Source organism: Pollicipes pollicipes, unplaced genomic scaffold, assembly GCF_011947565.3.
Source record: "Pollicipes pollicipes isolate AB1234 unplaced genomic scaffold, Ppol_2.1 Scaffold_6686;HRSCAF=7923_pilon_pilon_pilon, whole genome shotgun sequence".
In the NCBI taxonomy this organism is placed as follows: domain Eukaryota; kingdom Metazoa; phylum Arthropoda; class Thecostraca; order Pollicipedomorpha; family Pollicipedidae; genus Pollicipes; species Pollicipes pollicipes.
The window spans coordinates 21584694-21606932 of NW_023596921.1; the positions used below are offsets into that span (position 1 = coordinate 21584694).

At 53.1% G+C, this 22239-nt stretch overlaps 1 protein-coding gene across 1 annotated transcript; it reads right to left on the bottom strand.

The window, feature by feature from the left end:
• Nucleotides 1-1203: 1203 nt before the first annotated feature.
• LOC119107857 (histone-lysine N-methyltransferase Suv4-20) lies at nucleotides 1204-8946 on the bottom strand. The gene is made up of 6 exons (XM_037231421.1): nucleotides 8908-8946; nucleotides 7111-7267; nucleotides 3256-3424; nucleotides 2796-2908; nucleotides 2177-2363; nucleotides 1204-1344 (listed from the first exon to the last, which is right to left on the bottom strand). Exons 2-6 carry the CDS (start codon nucleotides 7254-7256, stop codon nucleotides 1204-1206), a joined length of 756 nt encoding a protein of 251 aa, XP_037087316.1. The 5' UTR covers nucleotides 7257-7267; nucleotides 8908-8946.
• Between the last annotated feature and the right edge of the window lie 13293 nt (nucleotides 8947-22239).

The following is a 22239-nucleotide window of genomic DNA, read 5'->3' on the forward strand; positions in this document are numbered from 1 at the left end:
CGGCCGCCTGGCGGGCCACGTCGGGCGCCGCCCAGAGCAACACCTGGCAACGGAACGTTACGTACAAAATCGCCGCCGTCAGGCCGGCGGACGGCAGCGCGCGCACGGGCTGGACATCGCCGGCGCCAGCGCGGCGGAATCAATGAACACCGTGCCCGCGTCCGGTACGGGCGAACCATGAACACAGTCTGCAAAAGCAGTGGTATGCACAGCGCAGCGGAGACAGGTCTGGCCTACGCAGCAGTCGCGCCGCCGAGGTATAGCAGTGTTGTACTGGTACTATGGAATACGGGGTAGCGGGCGGCGGCGGCGGCAGCGGGCCGCGGCCGGTCAGCCGTCCCGACCGCCGGCGTCGAAGTCCAGCCGGAGCCGGCGCCGCTCGCCGGCGCGCCGCCGCCGCCGCCAGCCCAGCAGCTCGCAACGCGTCTCGCCGCTGGAGGCGCTGTCGTCGCTGGACGGGCTGCCGCCGCTGGCCGACTCGCTGGCGTCGTCGCCGGCCGGGCTACGCTTGGCTGGCGGGCGGGCGGCGCGCGCCGCCAGCCGCCGGCCCGGCCCGGCGCGGCCGCGCGGCTCCGGTGCCAGCCGCAGCCGCTGCTCGGCGATAATGCGCGCGTCGTAGCGCGTCATCCCACGCTGTCGGAGCGCGTCCACCGTCTCGCGCAGCCGGTCGGGCCCGGCGGCCGGCGCGGCGCGGCGCCGACTCGAGTGACGCAGCCGGTAGCCTTCCGGCTGCGCGGCGGCCGCCGGCTGTGAGAACGCCCCCCGCTGTCGCCTGCGGGCAGCGCGAGTAACGCTCAGCGGTCAGGCCCGGGCTGGCACGCCACAGGGGAAGTAACGGTGGAGGGGATATCCGACCGCAGGCAGTATAGAACTACTGCTACTTACCAAAATTATTACAAATTATTACATCACTTAGAAAGCAAACAGCACTGGATTATATGCACGACGTTCGAACAAAAATCGTTATGCAAGCACTGGAAAGCATGTCGTGGATTGGTTTGCCCCATATCGATGTTAGAGGAAGCACTGAACCACGTCAGTGAGCATGCTACTACTTTACCCTAATGACACCGGCAGGCCACTCTTTTGCTTTGCAGACGTCTCATACCCAATAGCCAATTAGTGTCCAACACGCTGGCGGCGGCTGGTAGCGCTACCCCCCCCCCCCCCCCCTCGCGGATCTGTGATCAGAGCGCGGCGAGCTCACCTCTCGCAGGTCTCACACTCGCAGTAGCAGTTGTTGTCGCCGAAGAAGTCGCCGCCGTAGTTGCAGGTGACCTCCTCGCCCGGCTGGATCTCGCGCAGCGTGCGCACCGTTGCCGTCTGCCGGCCGGTGGCCACGAACTGCCGCACGCGAGGCACGCGGTCAGCATCGTACGCCGGCCGGCGGCCCCGCAGGCCCAGCCAGCGGACCGTTTGGCAGTGGACGCATCGGTGTGAGAATGCAATGCGTGAACAAAGTCCGACTGAAACCTCATTTAGACGTCGATTTAGGCACCCGTAGTACTTGTGTTGGTAATCTGCGCCAGAATGGCCAGCCCGCCTGGCTCGGCTGAGCCAGCTAGCTTCCGACTAGGCTGCGCTGTATAAACGATGCCCGTCACCAAACGATTCGTACGAATGTTATGTTTCCGGGGAGGTGACGCCACTTTAAGGGCTGAACGTTTGGTCGCGCACCCTCGCAGTTCATTCAAGCCGTTGGGGCGGATTACCACAAATTCGTCCTGATGGAATCGCTTGATGACTATTGCAAAACCACTCAATCCAACTAAAACGGAACTGTTTATGGCTACAGATGACTAACCATAATAGTTTGTTTGTGCAGCAAACGCAGCACTGTATACACGCCTCTCTCCACACGTCAGCGCGGTGGTGTGCCGCACACACCCCTCTCCACACGTCAGCGCGGTCGGTACGCCGCACACACCCCTCTTCACACGTCAGCGCGGTCGGTACGCCGCACACACCCCTCTCCCACGTCAGCGCGGTCGGTACGCCGCACACACCCCTCTTCACACGTCAGCGCGGTCGGTACGCCGCACACACCCCTCTTCACACGTCAGCGCGGTCGGTACGCCGCACACACCCCTCTTCACACGTCAGCGCGGTCGGTACGCCGCACACACCCCTCTTCACACGTCAGCGCGGTCGGCGCGCGGACGCGTGCGTCCGTTACCGTGCAGTTGGCGTCACAGTCGTGGTTGATGTAGGCGGCCGGGCCCAGCCAGAGCTGGCCGCACTTCTTCCGCGTGCTGTACATGACCGAGAAGTCGTTCTTGCCCGGCTGCAGCAGCTGGTTCTCCTCCTCCTCCGAGAGTTCGGCAATACACCCCACCAGGAACTGGATCTCCTCGTTGCGCGACCTGCGGCCGGCGACGCGACGCGTCACGCGGAGCTACCGCCGTCTGTTCCCCACCACCACACGGCTCTCCATGCCCGGGGGGCGTGTGAGCGCTCGCTGTCGCCAGCTCAACGCGCTCGTCGCCCTGGTACACATACGGCTAGCCGGACCTTGAGCATCAAGCCAGTTAGAACAGATCATCGATTAGACAGGGGAATGCATAACCCATTCAGAAATTGGCAAAACTACGGGAACATCATAACCGACATCGTTAACCAACGCGTGTGCACAGGGCGCCATCCGGCATTCTTTGGCATGATATCTTGTTAATTAGCGTTTTGGGGGCGCCCGCAGTGGTCCCTTTACGCCATTTCGGTGTTGGAAAGCGTCAGCAGCACACGGCGCTGTGGGGCGCGCGTGCCGATCTGGAGCCGCACGCAGCCGAGCGTCTCACCACGAACGCGTGGCGCAGACGCGCGCCCCGGCGTTGTCCTCCAGCGAGTAGCGCGTGCAGCCCATGATGGTCACGCCGGACTCGGCGCTTAGCACGGCCAGAAACTTCATCACCTGGGCACAGGCGGGCACCCGTCAGACGGCCACCATCGGCCCGCTCCACACGTGCCACAGCAGTCTGGCGATGCGCACGTCAGCTGTGAGCACTTAATATGCCGGGCTGGAAGATAGTGTACACGTGGCGCTGACCGCTCGCCAAATGATGAATAATCGGGCAGCAGTCTGTCAATTATAACTATCGGGACTGCCGAATGGCAACGCCGGCCCAGCACGCAAACTCCGGCGTCACAGGGGTTCTCAAATGAACGCGGGCTCTATGCACGTTTGACGGGGTGCTGAAAACTTCGGCGGGAACGTACGCTCAAGCCAAAGCTGTTGCTCAAGATGGAAGACAGACTCACGTGATCCTGGAGGTCATCCCGATTTACTCGGTGTTTAAAGAAGACCAGCAGCTGGCTCATTGCCTCGGAGTGATAAAGGCGTCTGTATGCATCCTGATAATTTTGATCTTTTACAAAAGCAAGGATGATATTTTGCAACTCCTTCTTGTTTAATCGCGGAGGCCGGTACCTGGAAGACAAGTTGAATTCATCACGGGTCAACAGGTCCTTTGAAAGTGGAAAGCTCTTATCCCATGCGTATTATCTTACTTGGCACTGACCCAGTCTTCGTCGTGGCAGGCCTGGGGTCGATTCCTGCGTCATGCTTTGGCCATCACAAACGCTAGTCTAACACTGTATAAAAACAATGTTAAGATGTCCTTAGAACAAATCTTTAAACATTTTGATACCAAATGGTAGGAGCACATGTTACAGTGGTGGACTGAGGGTATAACTGCCCCGTCCGTCCGTGCCCATACCTCAATTAGAGCACCTGCTTCCAACCAATCGGACGGGGTAGATTCGAATCGCTTTAGGCGATCGCATTTTGTCCTGGACAGACATGGCCTACGGCTGGTGTCAGCGGCAGCGTTAAGTCAAGTGCCGTCAGGGGGCAGGACGAACCATGCCAGGCATTCCGGGATGCAAAACTTTCGCCAACAAATTTGGCCCTTAACCTGGAATTACACGATCGAGTGGTACAGGTCGGGGTTCACACAATCACTGCTTAGCGTGAGCTCTGGTCCAAGAAGTTTTAGGGCGCTTCGCCTGCGGCGCAGATCCCAGAAATATTTCTATTCAAAAGGCTCACGTTAAGAAACTGTCACACATAACATGGTACCAAAGACTAGCACAGTTTGGGGCAATTTGGCCGCACGGGATATTATAAAACAAGAGAGATGGAGCACTGCTCACAGGATAGGTAGCACTCTGTGTAAATTCATCCGTCAAATTATTTAGTCCCTAGGGCGTGATTCAGGCCAAGTATGGTCAACTTCGACGTATGCGTCAGAAGTGACCTCACACAAGCAGCTTAAGTCTAGTAATCTCTCCTAACTAGAAGTAAAAAATAAGTCAGGTCAGAAACATCAAACCTTTTCATTTGAAAAGAAGTAAAGCCATGTTGAGATTATTTTTATATTTGAATTATGAATTAGCGCCTAGAACTGCGATGACAGGACGTTTTTTGAAAGCAAAAGTTTAATCAGTCATTCTCAGGGTATTTGTTCATCTGACCTTCATATAGTTCAAATGAAATTTGTTGAATGTTTAAGCCTCATGAGCACAGAATTCCAAAAGAGCGTCCAAATCGCCCTCCACAGAACTATCTATTCGAGAACAAAATAGCTCCAGGTAGTTTGCTAAAACTTTGGCACCGCAACATCGTAACGTTTGGAAGTCTTTCTGCAAACTGATAACCACCCCACCCGAGTACGTGATGAGGCATGGAGTTTAGGCATAGAATCAGTTGATAACTGAGAACTGCACTAAACTGGTTTGCATCATTTCTATTTTAATGAAGTGAAGTGCACAAGTACTGGGTATTCCCGACGCAGGCCTCGCACGTCCCAAAAAACTATGAATCAAATCTGTTTCGTCAGAGCCAAATCACATTGACATCAAAAGATGAACTACACATCTATGAATAGTCCCAGCACCATCATTTACCTCTGTGCCCGATCTAACAACAATAAAGAGTTTTCCACCACGTCAGTCACCCACCCCGTCCGAATGAAGCAACACATACATGTGGTGAAGCTATCAGCTGATCATGCGACGACAGTGAAATTCGATAACGCCTCCAGCTGATCGTATGTAGGGTGACGTCAGAAAAACACAAACTCACTTCAACTGGGTTAGTTCTCCCAATGAAACAGTTCTAGTTTTAACCATCTACATACGTCAGACCCATTTTTCCTACGTGCCGCGATTCTCCATGGCCAAATAGTCACCGAATGATGAACTGTTAGACCCAGCTGCAGTAGCGGTGTGCGTCTAAGCCAGATAAGTCCGTTGCGAAAACTAGGCGCTTTCCGTCATGCGTGCGAACCACAGCGAGCGAACGACAAACTACGACTGAGTCACGTGCTGTGGAGATCGGGCCCATGGCCTGGACCGGGCGGGATCAGATGGAACCCCGCGAGATCAGATGGCACTGGACGGTTCTGAATGGGACCAGACGAGACTTCATGGGACCAGACGGGACCAGACGGGATTTTGCGGAATCGGACGGCACCGGATGTGAGCTAAAAGAACCGCATGGGACGCAACGGGGCGGGACGGGAAAGAACGGGAACAGACCATTCCCTTCCGATTCTGTTCGGCTCGACTCGGTCTGGTCCCTCTCGATCCTGTCTGGTCCCATGCCGTCTGGTCTACTCCATCCAGTCCCCTTTGGCGTCATTGTAGACGCGCACCGTAGCTACAACCGAGTCCAGTGGGCATCTTTCGGTATTGATGAGCCTCTGTTGGTTACTGGAGTTTAGGGGCGCGCAGACTGCGGGATGAGGCTCTGGATAATCATGGCTCGATTGAACCTCATGGATCACGTTGTCATACTGACGACGGACCAGTCTTTCCCACTTCACCATGGTGATAAACTTATTTCACCATATCTGGCACTTGATTCAACACGTTTAAATGTTAAACATTCTCTTTAATACTCTAAAACGATCGTTTCGTTCAGGAAACTAACACCATCTGACAAGCGATTTCGTGGTTTTGTGACGTCACCGAACAATCCGCTGAAAGTCTGAAGCAACCTTAAACATTTTTAATAAGCAGCTGGCAGCAGCACCGCAAATTTATGCGCCAGTTGATGCAAACTGGGTAAGTAGCAGGGGTGAAGGAAACACTACACTGCCACTATTTGGTATGCTGAGGTGTCTTAAGGATGCTAGATGTATTCATACCTATTTGTTGTAACTATTTCTCCTAATATGTTATAGCTTGCATGCTAATTTAGTTGACTGACATTTTCAGGAAGTGCGAGGCCTACGCCGGTAATACCAAATTGTGGTGAGAATTAAATTTAAGATGTTGAAGCAAGTATCAGATATGACGAAGTTAACTCACTTTTAACTACAAGTACTCTTAAAAGTGGAAAAGGCTCCTGAAAACAACAAAATTTGTCTGTCTAGGGAATATCCTCCCCATGTCATCATACCTTGCTCACACAACACTGAGAGCCAAGTGATGGCCATCATATCTGGAAATGATGCTTATGAGCACCAAATACGAACAACTTTATCAATTATATTTTACTTGGTCTTAATTATTGTGTGGCTATGTTATGACAGGATTTAAATGATGGTATATGGGATCATATATACCTGGGTATCTTTGAATAATCTCCCACAAGTAGTTTGCACATTTTTGTGGGTGTGTAGCTCAGAGACTAGAATGGTTTAGGTCTTAAGAAGGGCATGGCTGTGAACTGCACTGAATGGCCTCCAAGATGGCTATTTCAGTTCAAAACCTTATACAAATGTGGAACACTCCTTTTAACCAGAGGGCTCGAAGAAAATATGATGAAAACAATTTTGCACTGAAACTGGTTTTATTAGTACATGTAGCAATACACACAAGTACACATCAGAATGCCCTTCCTATCCAATAATCACTTAGTGAAAACAAACAGTGCAAGCACACTATGGGGCCACAAGTTGGTTCTTTCACTCACTCTCACAACTGTAAAAACCCACACTTTTAACAAGTGGATTAGAAATCATCATTAATTATTCCATCCCATTTTTCAGACATTGTGTCTTTTTTGTCATTTTGATAATTACACATGGTGAACATCATTTTTGGGAAAGAGTTATCATTTACAGAAAAGCCAGGTGATGTGGATACCAGAAAAAAACAGTGACTTACCTGATACACATTTTGTGTGTGATGAAGCCAAGATATGGGTCAATTGTCAGAGCTGTTGCAATGTCATCACAATTTGACAGCTCCTGTGGTGACAATATTTTCCCTGTGCCAACTGCATGTCTTCTTTCTAGTTTTCTTACAACCATGTTCAGTAAGCCTGTAATATGTAATAAGCGTAGGCATGAGCACAGAACAGCCAAAAGTTTTTAAATGTCCCCGTCAACTCATATAATCAGTAACAAATTACACTTAACATTGATTTAATGATACAAATCCAGCTGGCGTACATGATGCCGCAAGGCAAAACATGTTGACTTTGTTGCATCTGCATGAGTGCCTCATGCTGACAACTGTGATACAAAATATGGCAATGAACTGTGCCAAAACAGTTCAAATCCAAAATTGCTACCACCATGCTGGTTTTTGACAGAAAAACACAATGTGAATTAAATCAACTTTTTTACAAAGCCCTGGGAATAGAGCCACAGAAGCATGCAGGTTTTCAAAGCACAGTGAACTGTGCATATCAAGCCTATAATGAAAACAATTTGGAAAACATGGGAAACCTAGGAGCATTTCCAGCTCTGTTTTGTGTTACTAAGGCATTGAATGTTCTTGACACAAAGTGGCCAGTTTGTGGTAGTACTCAAACTGCTCTATTCAAAAGTTCTAGTAAGAACTTGTGTATCTCCAGTTTGCAAGCACGGGATGAGCACATACAGATATGAGAAATGAAGTTCTCTAACTTATGCTGAATGTATAATGATGTTATGCTCACTGTAAGTGCAGATCCAAGGATGAGCAAACAGTACAATGGCCAGTGAACAACATTTTTGGTTGTCTCTCAGTAAGTGGAAACCATCTCAGCTATAAAAATTGCTAGATTATTATTTGAAGCAGGCATATCAAGATGAGCTATAGCCTTCATCTTGTCATCCAACTATAGAAACTTTCTTTGGCATCAGTCAATGATATAAAACATTTTCATCTCATGCATCAATTTGAGAATCAGCCTTTCAGGCAAGGATAATCCATAAATCTTGAAGTCTCCTATACAGGCTATCATCTTTCTCCCAAATGAAAATGTCTCAATGCTTCAGCACATTTAAAACCTGTACCCCCCCCCCCCCCCTCCCTCCAATCACAACATTTGATCTCCCCTAGTTTTTGAAAGTCTCCACATGCAGTCCTCTCCCCACCCATCTTAAAAAATCCATCCACAGCACAAATTGTGTGTGACACTGAACTTTGATGCTCTGAACTCTGCATGCATCTGATAACCAATTCCAAGTCAAACTATCTTGGTAGAAAAAAAAACATGTTTTGGCTGTTACATCTTGACACTGCTCAAACAAAATTACCACTGCTCAAAAAAGGACCTTTCATGTAATTGGAAAGTAGCCATGTCAGGCAAACATACCAAAAATTTGAAAATGCAGCACATTTCAGTATGCCCACACTACAACATGCTCATGTCATGTGTCTGGCACAGATGATCATTGCAGACTGGGCCCAAGATATCCTGAGACCATACTGAAGAACACCATGCAGCAACCAATTAAGTGTGCATTGCGATGAAAAGCTCGAAACCATCGGTCGACCATCAAACTGTCGGTCATTCTTCTAAGCTTGACCCGGGAGGCAAGAATCACGCGCGGCTAGCAGCAGATAGTGCTAAATGTCAGAGGAAATAGAATAAATCAAAACTGGAAACAAAATCAGCTCAAAATACATTTCCCATCACTGAAACTATAGCAAACGAACAAGTCGCCCGGCCACGGGGTCATCGGCACCTACCGTTTCAAAAATCGCAATGCGTTCTCCACTCGTCTGCGCCATTCAACGTAAGATGCGGCGCGACGCATTAGTCCCCTGTTCGATACCCTCTCGACGGATCTCGGCGCATCTGATACGCCTAGATGAAGCCAGAATTGACCAATCACGACTCCCATGGTGGTCTGATGACGTCATACAACTCCCAGATTTGCAAACCACCAAATCTTCTCCACATGCACATTCAAGGCAATAACGGCAATAAAAGCCGGTGTCAAACCTCCTATTGCACCTGTTGTGCTGCCGAAATAGCGCATCCAGGCCGCCAGTGGGCAATGCTCGCAGCCGGTTACGCATGGCGGTACCCCCACCAGTATCCCGGGGTCGTAATTAAGGGGGTGGTGGCTGGTACCGTGGGTAAATGCCCCGCCGCCCTAGGCCCCAATTGGAGGGTTGGCCGGAGGTGGCATTAGCGGCCCGGCTCACAGGGTCGGGCCCTCAAATGCTGGATAACCCAGGGGGCTTTGCGCCATCGCCAGGTAATCCAGAGGGCCTTGTCTCAGGAGACACATGAGAAAATAATTATAGGTATTCCGAATTTAGACCGGAATGGAAAATCCGACTGCGAACCAGGGACGGAGGAGGGGAGCGGGTAAGACGCGTAACAGGATCGGAGGCTGGACAGACAAGCGGAGGGACAGAACTAGCAGATATATGGATCTGAGGAAACGGCAGGCGTAGCATAATAATGCCGGCGCCGAGACTGGTAACAAAAACTTCAAACATTAAAGTTGGTGGAGAAGATTCAAATCTGGTCAAGCCTCTGGGACTCAGACCCCAAAACCATCCCTGAACGGATGATCTTCTCATAAGAAACGATTTCAACACGTGATTCGAATTTGCCGAACGGCGCGCGGGTGAGAAGGGATGGTGAGAAGAGAATATGCGCCCGATAATTCCGATCGAGATGAATCACAGCTACCCATGTAAATAGGGTGAATTGTCACGTCCTCATGGTCAGGGACCCTAGCACAATTTACGACAGAGATACCGTTCTTTGAGAAAAGGGGACTTTTGGCGGCATGAAAACTCAAATTTATTTCATTTTCATGTTAAGCCTGAAAAATTGGGCCAGCTTGTCGTACCTATATTTTAAGATGCTCCTTTAAGACGCGCTCGGGTGGGGGTCAAATTGAACCCCCCAAAGGTTTTTCCAGAATGTTTTCGAACGACACGGGGCAGCCGCGCCAAATTTTGCATAGCTGTATACAATTGAATAGGGGATCGTTTGGAATCAAAAATTTACATGCACCTTGTAAGATCGCCGACCTACGGCAAGTCAAAGTCAGGCTATGGTTTCAGCGAAGGCAATTTCTAAGGAATCCTTTAATCTGATCCAACAACGGAGTGTTAGACAAAGCCATTCATCTCTGAGATGCTTTCTTAGGCGATACAGCAGTTGAATGAGCAAATTACATAAACCTAAGGTCAGGTATGAAGGTCACACCACGGCCAGAGGCAACCTGTTTTGTTACTCTAGGGCTTGCTGTGTGGGATAGCTTATGGTGCTCATTTTGACTTTATTGATAGCAGGAACCGCATTATGCATCTTCCATGGACGTCTTAGAGGTCAGAATAGGTCATCGACCTAAAATGACCCAGGTCAACCCTTTGTTTTAGGAACATACTGCCTAGCGTAATCTTGGTCGCTTAGTCAAATGCAAAACTCAGAGCAATCTTGTATGATTTTAGTCACATTGACCTTCAAAGGGTCAAGAAAGGTCACTGACCTTGAACGAGGATGTGACTTTTTGCTTGGAAACGGTTATCTAGGTTCTGGGGCCACTTTGGAGACCAACCTGGAACTTGAACTTGTTTGATCTTTTTGACCTGAAGGTCATGAGCTAGGAACCTGAAACTTTGACCTCAGTGAGTTCACGTACCGATCAATACACCTTGTAAATTTGATGTCTCTAGCTTTCTTGGTTCCCGAGATCTTAGGGCGGTCAAATTGACCCTTCCCCCCCCCCCCCCCCCAGCGGAGCGAAGGGTATCTAGCCGGCCACCCGGGTGAGTGTTAACTTTGGGACGTCTAAAAATATAGGCTATGTGGATCTAAAATGAGGATTTCTGTGCCCCTTTACTGCGAGATTTTGGTGCCCCTTCGGCCCAAGGAGGGCCATGGGCCCATTCCCCTTCTGGATCAGTCACAACACAGCGTATCTTTAAAATACGGTGGCAAGCTTGTTCAGGCCATGCGTAGCACATCTAATCACGCAACAACTGCCCAGGACTGATTCCGGCACTATCTTGATGTGATTTTATTTTTGATTGATAATTAGCCTATAGGAAAAGCTAATTACCCAAGCAAAGTTCCCTATGGTAAATGCATGCCATATGACACACGATTCGCACAAAGGTATGTTACACGCCAATGCTATCCAGGATCATATCATTGATTCACTGTGCCATAAATTGATCTATAGAAAGGCGTAAACGACATATGTCAAGATTCTGTAATGTGTTCCGAACACGTCGCTCACGTTTTATGCGAATTTGCGTGTTATATAACTTGATTAGTGCATTTGTGAGAACATTATTAACCTAGTAAGACCGTAGTAAAAGCCTTATTCCTCGGAGAAAAACCAGGATAATAGAGATATAGATGCGTTGATATCTCGGTAACATGACTATCAAAACGGACAGCAAAGGCCCCTCTGCTATTCTATGAATGGTGCGAAAAGCTCTTCTGCTATTTGTTTCGATTAAGACATGCTGCCAACATGTCGACGCATCTATATCTCCATTCTCCTGGTTTTTATCCGAGGACTGGTGTGTTTTCAGATCTAACTTTCTTCTGCATGCTTGCATTTATTTATTCGGTAGTACCTAATGCTTGCATGCTTCGTGACAACCGTGTGTCGCGGTGGCGAGGGTTATCCGCGTTTAACAGGATACCATGCCAACCAAAGATGTTGCAACTATGTGCGCACGCGCACGAGCCGGAGATGGAACTCCATGCAACTCATTGAAGGGAGCACATTAGGATTTGAAGACATTCCTGTTGCACAGCGTCCAGCAGCAGCAATACCGCATGCACAAGTTTGTAGCATGAATGGTGCGGGGTATGGAGGAGTATCGAGACCCTCCAGAGATCAATATGCCAAGTCTCCCAAGGCAAATACGCGAGAGCCGGACGGATGCACCTACAATGAGCGCGGACTACAAATGATGCAGTTGCGTTAGTGCTATATGTTTTCGGAACAACAATTGCGCCATGTTTGCCTTTATTGTGCTAGTTAAGTGCTCACATGTGAACGCGTCTATTTGTTATAACAAAATTGGGCAGATGACGTGAACTTTGCCGCGCATATAGTCGCACCAGTGCGGCGGTGGAATTTTTTAAGTTAAAATGCTAGGAATGCATTGTTTGTTGTGTGCACTCACCCGACGTAACACCATAAGCCGGCATCCAGCGCTCTGAGATTTTGGGGTTGCATCTGCATCCTTAGTCAACAGTTCAGCTTCACCTTTAACAACCGGACGATGAAGTACGTGGCTGGATTTAACACAATGGAGGTAACACAACATATGTGTGACGAAATACCATCAACATTCTTTAGCACATCATGTCTACTGAGTGTCTAGCTTGAGCAGCTGGGGGGGGGGGGGGGAGAAGGGGGACCCCGAACGGGGTCGTGCACACCTCTGTTGGCAACAATACGACGGTTGTGGAGTACCGGGTGCGGCGTCATTGGTGACCCTTCCTTCTTCACAACGCAGAAATGTTGTTCGGGATGTATCGCAAACAAAAATGAAACTGTTATTGTGTATTGTGCACTTCAGTACGTTATACTAGAGGACTGTTGGCCTGGTGTTTTATTTTCTAATTTGACAAACGCGAGGTAATTCGCAAGTGATACCACGACTGTTTTCGTGTGGTTTCATTTGCTTTTCTTTTTGAAACGAATTAGCCGATTTTGTCCGTTTACTTCTGGATAATGAGTTTGTTCGGTTATCATACGATGTCGCTGATATGCGGAATGATAGCGCCCGGTAAACTGCCGTCAATCTGTATTGTTCGTCGCTGCACTGGGAACACGTACGGGCGCAACCAGCCTCTCATGTGTATGTGGTAAATGATCATACAGTCGATTCAAAACTTAAGATTTGCCTCAGCTAAACCGCAGTAAGCGTGGTTTATATGCGTAATTCATCAGCTTTCATACACAACTAATCGGTTTGGGAGCGGCGATCTGAACCACGTACAGCGAGGCGTGCACACATTTGGCTGCATCATATTACAAAGAATATTGGCACTGGCATCTACCGTGTTACTGCCTTGAGCAGCCAGAATAAACAGGCGTGAAAAAAAGAACTAAAGAACACGACTCAGTATTCATTTCCCATGCGCGACCCAGCCGCCCGCCCGTGTTTTGCCACAGATGCTGACCCCTGCTATGGAGATGACACCCCAGAAGAAAAAGTACGACATGCCCAATAAGACGGAAGACAACCGGACCAAGCAGGCGGGGACTCAAGATGGCTGCTCCTTTTGAAAACCATCAAATACGCAGCACTTCCTGAATTTTTGCGTACAACAATGGGGGCTGTTCATCAAATCTCGACGGCATATTAATCAAGACATCGACGAGCACCGGTTCATCGCCTTCGATAGTCATCAACACAGCCGCATACGTCCGCGGCCGCATGACCATCGACGTAACACCGTGCCACGGTATGCCTCACACCATCACACACTCTGCGCGCGAATCCCCCCCCCCCTCCCCCAAGCACACACATCATCGAAAACCGCAGCCTAAATCACAGACCATGCCTCTAGCGGCGCACTTCTCAGCCGCGCACTTGACCCCCTGGCGGGGCGCGCGGCGTTCACACGTTGAGCGCGGCGACGCCCAGGCGGCGCCACCGGTCGCGCGTGACGGCGCGCCACTGGAAGGCGTCCGCGCCGGCCAGCACGCAGGCGCCCAGGTAAGCCGCGTGCTGCCGGTATGGCGAGGCGTGCACCTGCCGGCAGAGCATGGCCCGCGTTCACAACAGAGCCAGCTCCTGCTCGTCAGCTCGTGGGGGATCTCAGGCCAGTCATCGGTTGTCCTGAGTGCGTAGGCTGTAGATACAGATTTAAATTCGATTCTGCATTCCTTTTCGGAACAGCTTGATATCAACTGCGGCATGTATTGAGGCTTGTGCAAGGGAGGATTACAGTTTGCATGGAATAAGTCATCACAAACCATCCATCCAGTCATACCGTACGGTAAACCACTGGGTAGGGGGGATAACACCAAACACTTATTGAGTTCCAAGCTAACAGAGCAAAGCGGACCTCTGTACTGCTCGAGAGCTCGAGAGTACGAGCGTCGTGCTGTTCTCGACTAGAGCCCCAGCTCTTCCCCTCGGCGCGCCCTGACCCACTGGCGGACACTGACCCTGGGCGTGACGGAGGGCGGACTGAGGGCGTCCAGCTCGGCCTGCAGCCGCTCGGCCAGGCCCGGCAGCAGCGTCGCCCCGCCGGCCAGGTACACCGACCGCATCAGCTGACGACGACTGTCCACGCTGCACGCCTGTCACGCACGCACGGATCGGTCAGCAGGCGACGGTGTGGCAGACCGTGCTGGACGCCGACCTCGCTAGAACGCGTTGCTGAAGGCCGGCACATTTCAGCGCCCCCGGTGAGGCGGCTGGTGCTGTGTGGCTGTCAGCACGTGTCAGCGCCCCCGGCTAGGCGGCTGGTGCTGTGTGACTGTCAGGTGACGGAGACTCTTCCAGCCACTTCAAAGCACTCTTCCACAGCCACTCTTCCAGCCACCAGAACGAGCCATTCATGGCGCGTTCAAACGCATCTACCGACTGGCGCGAATTGCCAATATGCAGTACATCTGAAACGCTCAATAACTGAGACAAATGCAGGACTAACGCTATTGTGGTGTATCAACATTTCATACCTGCACCGCTTTCTGGACTAGTTTGTGGAGTCCTTTGTGGTCGAGTCCCCAGATCTCCGGATTAAATAACCCTTCCGGGACTTGAAACCGCCCGCAGTCGAGTCCGATTTGTCTGAGACAAGAACATCAAATCGCTTCATTAATGGAAAGGCTTACACAGTTGACACAGCTCACACAATCCAGAAGGAACACAGTTCAGACCGGGATTTTTGGCCGTAACACCAGCCAACTAAACAACGGAGGGGGGGGGGGGGGAGACATCATCATCAGACATCACCAAAAATTGTGGTAGTGCACACACACCACTACAGGTGGCAGGTGATGACGATGCATTTTGAAGACGAATGTAGCACCTCAATCCCTCTCCTTTATGACGCTGGTCGGGCACCGCACCACACCAGCGCCGCTCCATCAGCTCCGCCTTCCTGCGGCATACAGCTGCAAGCCGGACCACAACGCCGGCACATCGCACCCCAACACAGCCGGTCGCGCCGTCCGGTGACCGCTCACCGCCAGGGGGCGCTGTCGCCGAGCAGCTCGTGCACCGGCACGGCGCGCTCCAGACTGGCCGGGTCGGCGCGCCAGCGGCGTAAGTCCTCCTCGTAGCGCTCCGAGACAAAGCAGAGCCGCTGCAGCAGGTGGCGTAGCAGCAGCGTCTCGACCTCGCTGACCAGCGGCACGCGCCGCTGCAGCAGGAAGAGGCGCAGGTGGTCCAGCAGGCGCCCGCCGCCGTACGGTAGCCGCGTCGCTCCGCCGCCCACCACCGCACCTGTCGGGGTGAGAGCGTACGGGTTAGGCTGGTGAAGCTCCGCTCCGCCATACGGGACGCTGACAGGAGTTTCCCGGGAGCAGGCAGAGGCTACGGCCCAACACTACAGGTGGTGTTAACTCATTTGGCCGTGTTAGGTCTGTACAAACTGGCCAGAAGTTTACCTTGATGTGCGGCAAACAGCGGGCCTTGAAAAGTAATAAATAAGCACAACTATAATACTACGCACAGCCGGGAGCAAGGCAACTTAAAACCAGCCGCACAAATGAAAAATGCAGTCGCGCTACGCATTTCAACAGCAGACCACGGAATGACACCAATGATGGGCGGCAATGATGCTTCTCCGACAACCAGTCCGCTGCATCTTGGGACCCGCTGCCGGTCCGCCCTCACCGCTGCATCTTGGGACCCGCTGCCGGTCCGTTCTCACCGTCGACGATCGGCACCACGTCCATCCTGTCGCCGATGTCGACGACCACCCCGCTGGTGGCGTTGTACGCCGCCAGCGCCAGCACGCTCTGCTCCTGCACGCTGACCGCGCGCGCGCCGAACTCGTCGAACAGCAGCCCCAGGATCTGGCCGCGCGCCGCCGCGTCCAGGGCGGCCGGCAGGCTCAGCTGGACGCCGTAGTCGGTGGGGCTGACGCGTAGCTTGCGAAACGTCAGCCGCAGCAGCGCGGTCAGCGCCGGCACGTCCAGGTGGCGGCACGCCGCGCCGGCCGCCGCCCGCAGCGGCCACGAGAGCACGCCGGCGGCGCGCGCCGCCGGCTGCAGCGCCGCGGCGCCGCACGCCAGCTGACGGCCGTCCCGTGACGTCACCACGGCGGCCGGGAAGAAGAGCTGCGGTAGCGCGGCTGCGCGGGAGAGAAAAGATCAGGCACGATGCAGAACCGGAAGAGATACGCTCATACGGGAACGAAAGCGGGGCGCAAGTACGAGGTGTAGGCAAAACGGCTTGCCTGGGAGCGAGAAAGGGTCGGAGGGGGTGCGGTGGGCTGGGTGTGGGGTGGGGGTGGCAGGGGGGGGGGGGGGGGTGCGAACTGCGGGAAAGAGATACATTTGTGGGACTTGCCTCAGTCGGCAGCTAGAAGTCAGTGTTGTTGGCTCACAGTTATCGATAACTAGCCTGACAATAGTTTAAACGAAAAAAGCATGTCAGAGCAGGGTCCAAATGACTTGGACCCTGGCCGCCCAGTCCCGCTGGACGTGATGCCGTTGAAAGGCGACCCAGTAAAGAGCGGCTATCAGAGCCTCCGCACCGCCGTCGTCGGTGACTCACGCTCGCTGAGCAGCAGGCCCGCCCTGATAGCAGTGCCGCCCAGGTCGAGGACGAGGCGACGGCGGGCGGCGCTCGGCACCGCCGGCACGGCCGCCGGCTGGACGTAGGTGGCGCTGCAGTCGCCGGCCGTCTGAGAGCGCAGCGCACGCAGCCAGCAGTCGGCCTCCTCTCCGCTGGTGCAGCGCACCACCACGTACCGGCCCATCTGACGACGCAGGAGCGCACACAACCGGCCTCAGTCGGGCGGGCAGAGCGACGGAGTGTGGAGGCTAGCCTAATCTCATGATAGAGTGCCGATGGCTAACAAGAGTAACGACATAGTGGTAAAGAAAGGATGCGAGCCTGATGCGGTGGTTCGGTTATATCTCCATGCGAAGCGGTTGTAGCAGACATAAGGCATCGGGTCGCGGAAGACCTTTAATTCTGGAAACTTGGGGCTTTTTGCAACCCTGTGTAACCAAAGCGTAAGCGTTGGTTGAACAGCATTCCGCCAAACAGAATTCGCAGGAACCTTATTCAGCGATGTTGCAGCCTTTGCTGCAAAATCAGCGCGTAACGCCGTAAAAGTAAGACATCAGGTCGGAATGCTCAAGTCAGGACGGAAACCATCAGACTCTCGCACGTGGTCGCAGCGCCCGAGCAGACTTACCCCGTCATCAAGGCTCAGGATCGGCCCCGTCTGTGGCACCTGGAGCAAGGACAGTGCGTCATCCAGACAGCCTGGCGAGGCGCAGCGGCGCAGCGAGCACCGCCGGATCGTTTGAAATGCAGAAGGTCGTGAAATGACGGCTGAATCGTTGAAATGATTACATGCAACAATGGGTCACGTTGAAGAAGTGTTGTCAGACCCTTATCCTTGAATGTGATGTACATCTCACACCCTGAAACATCACAGCATATTGAAGGGCGGGAGCAAGACTGCGTCCGCCCCGTAAACCAAGCTGACGTACCCGGCTGTCGACTCCGATAATGGAGCAGTCCATGACCTCTACGTGACCTCCCATCAGCTGCAGCACCAGGCTCGGCTGGTCCGTAGTATTGTTCTGTGGAAACACCGAGGGAGCCGACAGCGTTCAGCTCCATCACCACGATCAACTTACTCTCGTACGGAACGGGTACAAGCGGAGAACTGGTGCTGTGTAAATACAGTTTACCGTCGACAAAGAACATAGTTTCACTACCACAAACGACATTTCCGGAGCTGACAGAAGGAAATAGCATTGGTTTCATCCACTCACAGAAAGCGAACACGTTTAACCATCGCTCTGTACAGAATGACAAAGCGTCTGATAATATGAGAAACACCAATATTTATTGTATACAACGCCTTGAGCCAGTTGGTGTCATGGTGTGATGAAATCATAGCTCACCTATTGTTTTATATGATGTATTCTATACGTAAGCAAATCACTCGGGATAAGTCATTTAATGGTGCCAATACCTGGTAATAGTAGAGGAAGCCATCCTTGGCCTTAAAGTAGCGCCGCTTCCAGGCGTTCCAGAAGGTAGCCTTCTTCCTGCCGGACGGCAGCTTTTCTAGCCAGCCCTCGATGTTGATGAAGCCCTGTTGCCCCGGCGACGTGTGGCGACAGGGGCTCGGCACCTCGTACAGCATGTCCACGAGATTTGCCTGCACGGCACCACGAACCAATGGGGAGAGGAACCAAAGCAAAACGATTCCAGATTAGTCATAGGACGTTTTTAGTATCCACTTCAGGTAAGATTCGTACATTGGTACTCATCAGCAGGACTATTAATAGTGGACAGTGAAGACCTTCACAGATGTTAAGCATGTCTAAAGTGAAGCCAACCGAGTATCTCCCAGTGGTTTTCAGTTGCGACAGGTTTACCTCAGTTATCAAATTAGCAAACGTCCTCCGGATTTCCAGTGTACACGACAAAACTCACCGGGTCCCAAGACAGAGTGCTGATCCGCAGTTTGATTTTATCCTCTTCCATATCGCTAAATTTGTCGAAGACAGTTTCCAGCGGAGCAGTGGGGCTGCAACCTTTCCTCGATTTTCGTCCCGAACTTGACAGCACTATACCATCCATCTTGTGTGCCATGACCGTTTCACCGTCTGTGACCTCTCTCTGCCCCGTATGGCCGCCTGGGGCGTCGGCATGTGACCTCCGCGGCGACGCGTTGATCGGGGCAGACTTCCCTCCGGAAGATGGCAGTCCTCCGTTGACGGCTGGCGTTTCTTGGGCCGAGGGCTTTTCAAACTGGGTTTTCAGCGCCTTGACTGACGGAAGAACGCTCCTGACCGGCGCACGGCTCTCTGCTTGCCTTGCCGGCGGCCCTGTTCCGCCGTCCTTGGCTTGAACCGTCTGCGGGAGACGAGACAGAACTAAACCCTTCACGGAGGTCACGCCTACGAGTCAGATGACACTTCTCATATCGTGTAGCCAGTTCCGTTTCAGCTCTCCAGGGCCGGCCAAACATGACGCTGGCCGGCTGAAATTTAGTGATCGGGTAGTCAAATCACAGTAAACATTAGTTACGTCACGCATCCAAAAACATGGCGTACCAGTGCTTTGGATATATCCTTATATACAAGTGCTTTTAATAGGAGCGGGGTACGCTGAATTTGTGTGAGTAGTACGTTTTAAAGATCATGACGTGCCCCTTATTAACACCTACCTCCTTGGGCCGTTTGCTTGGCTTGCGCTGCCTCATGGTCTCCGGATAGATTTCAACGCAGCGGTCCTTTTGTATTCTCTCCTCATCGTCGTCCCCTTCCACCATAGTCAGGGAGTCATCTGGAAAGATGCATGGAGGCGATCAGCAAAGCTGAAAAGTGCCAAGTCATGAGCATACAGGCGAGCTGATGATAGGCTGGCAAGTTGTCATACATGCGGCATTCTCACAGCCCAGCAGAGTGTTCTTCTTTTTACGGGGCAATGCCATCCTCATGAAATGAATTAATAACATTACGCAAGTACTTTATACTGGACGTTAAGATCAGACCTACACCACTGAGTCAGATCACTGCCCCGTCAACCTACACCGGGGCCAGCACACTTCACACTACACACTACACACTACACCTCAGCCACCAGCGCCGACACGGAGCTGACAAGCGTCAAAAGCTCGCCAGCATGTCAGCGCCGGCCACACGCCGGCGTCAGCTCAACGTCACGCGCCGGCTGCGGCATCGGACGCGGCCACGTCCCGATGGCTGCGGTTTGGCTAAAGAGACCGCATCCGACCGCGTAGACCGCGCTTTCTCACATTTACACGGACCACCTGCTGGCTTCCGAGGCTGCGGCCGTACGTCTGACGCGCAGCGAGTCAGCTTTAAAACGCTGCACGTGCCACGAGGAAGCGAGCCTGTGTCGTCCAGCGGCGGCCCCCATCTCCCGCCCCCTCCCCCTTCCGGACAACAGTGGGCGCGCCTCAGCGGGGAATGCGACACGCGCGTGACTCCTTGTGAGTCGCGTGACGCATCACGCGGCTGACAGAAGCCTCTTGAGCGGTAGATCTTGTACGCAGTTTTGCATGACGGCATGCACTCAACGACACACATTGAACGCGTGCGTCGATGCATGGTTCAAGCGAATGCAGAATCCTACAGATACACAGCATCAGTGCTTGTAGGACCGCCGCCGGGCCGGTGGAGCCGGCGCGCCACTGACCCGGGCTGGGCTCGCCGTTGGGGAGCGCCACTGACCCGGGCTAGGCTCGCCGCTGGGCGCGCCACTGACCCCCGCCGGGTTCGCCTCTGGGGCGCGCCACTAACTCCCGCTGGATTCGCCGCTGGGCGCGCCACTGACCCGGGCTAGGTTCGCCGCTGGGGCGCGCCACTGACCCGGGCTGGGTTCGCCGCTGGGGCGCGCCACTGATCCCCGCCGGGTTCGCCGCTGGGGAGCGCGGCTTACCCCCGCCGGCTTCGCCGCTGGGGCGCGCCACTGACCCCCGCCGGGTTCGTCGCTGGGGAGCGCCACTGACCCGAGCTGGGCTCACCGCTGGGGCGCGCCACTGACCCGGGCTGGGTTCGCCGCTGGGCGCGCCACTGACCCGGGCTGGGTTGGCCGCTGGGGAGCTCGCTGGAGGCGGTGGAGCCGAGGTCGCCGTCTGCTGAGCCGATCCCCTCTGAGCCGTCGAGCGAGGGTGCCGAGCGGGACTCTGCCGCCGCCTCCTCCCCCTCCTCCTCTGAGGTGGTCACGTACTCCTCCTCCGGCTCCTCCAGGATCACCTCCAGACCTGGCCGGAGCACAGGCGGAGTTTGAAGGCACGGACGCACTTACCTGAGACATGTAATGAAGCATCCACACATAATGAAATCCCCATACAAAATTTAACCGAGGTTTTTCTGAGCCTCTATCAGTGCATGGCTTTGCGTTCAACTGATTCTCATGCAGCTTATATCAGCTCCGTGCATCTTGTAACGGTGGTTAGCACGGGCCGGTTCTGAAAAAGTGTGTCATCTTGGGCTTAGGGCAACGTGCGCCCCAAGCGGCCGATCACTGGACAAGTGCCAAAGTTTTTAGACTAGCCTGATCTTTCAATGCAGGAAACGGTCATAGCTAGCTGTATAGCATCCATATGAACACGGTAGACTTATCCATCAAGGTAGCTCACCAAATGTTTCAGGTTCAGAAGCATAAACTACCCAAACCATCGCTGTCCCATCTACATGCATGGAATATCATAGCAGCTGCATAACAGATGCACCAAGCCACACAGACCCGGGCAGGGTACTCGGGACCGGACGCTCATTAAGCATAGCACACGCCGCGCCTGCACCAGGACTGCAGCACGAGCTGGATCGGTCACCGGGTCACCTAGCGGGTCCGACACTGCTGGGCTATCGGGGGAACTGTACGTGACGTGTGAGTGTCCCACACAGGCGGAGGCGTCACGGGCCGAACGGCACCTGCGACCAAAAACTGAACGCGAGGCATACGTAATGCTCTCGCGGCATCGTCTTGGTCCGGCCTTAAACTGGTTGCTGGGAACAGGACGTCGATCTGATATGGCCAGTGTTTTGCGGGACGAAAACGGGCACGTCGCCTTTGGCAGCGGCCAACAAACCGTTTGTGTCCAGCTGCAGGGGGGGGGGGGGGGGGGGCTCAGCGCCCCACCAGCAGCGGTGCTCGGTCAGATGGGCTTCCGGGCCGATCACATGACTAACGGGATGCTGGTGACCACATGACCTGACGGACCCCCACCAATGCGCGACCTAGGAGCCCGCCCCCGGCCGACTGAAAGGTAGAATGTGATGTCTCGAGACAAAATTAGAACACTTTAAAACAGTTTGCATGCATTTTTATGCAAGTTTTTATCAGAAGTCTATGATTGAGAGCGTCAATGCTCTCTACCACGGGTTTATTGTCCCCACT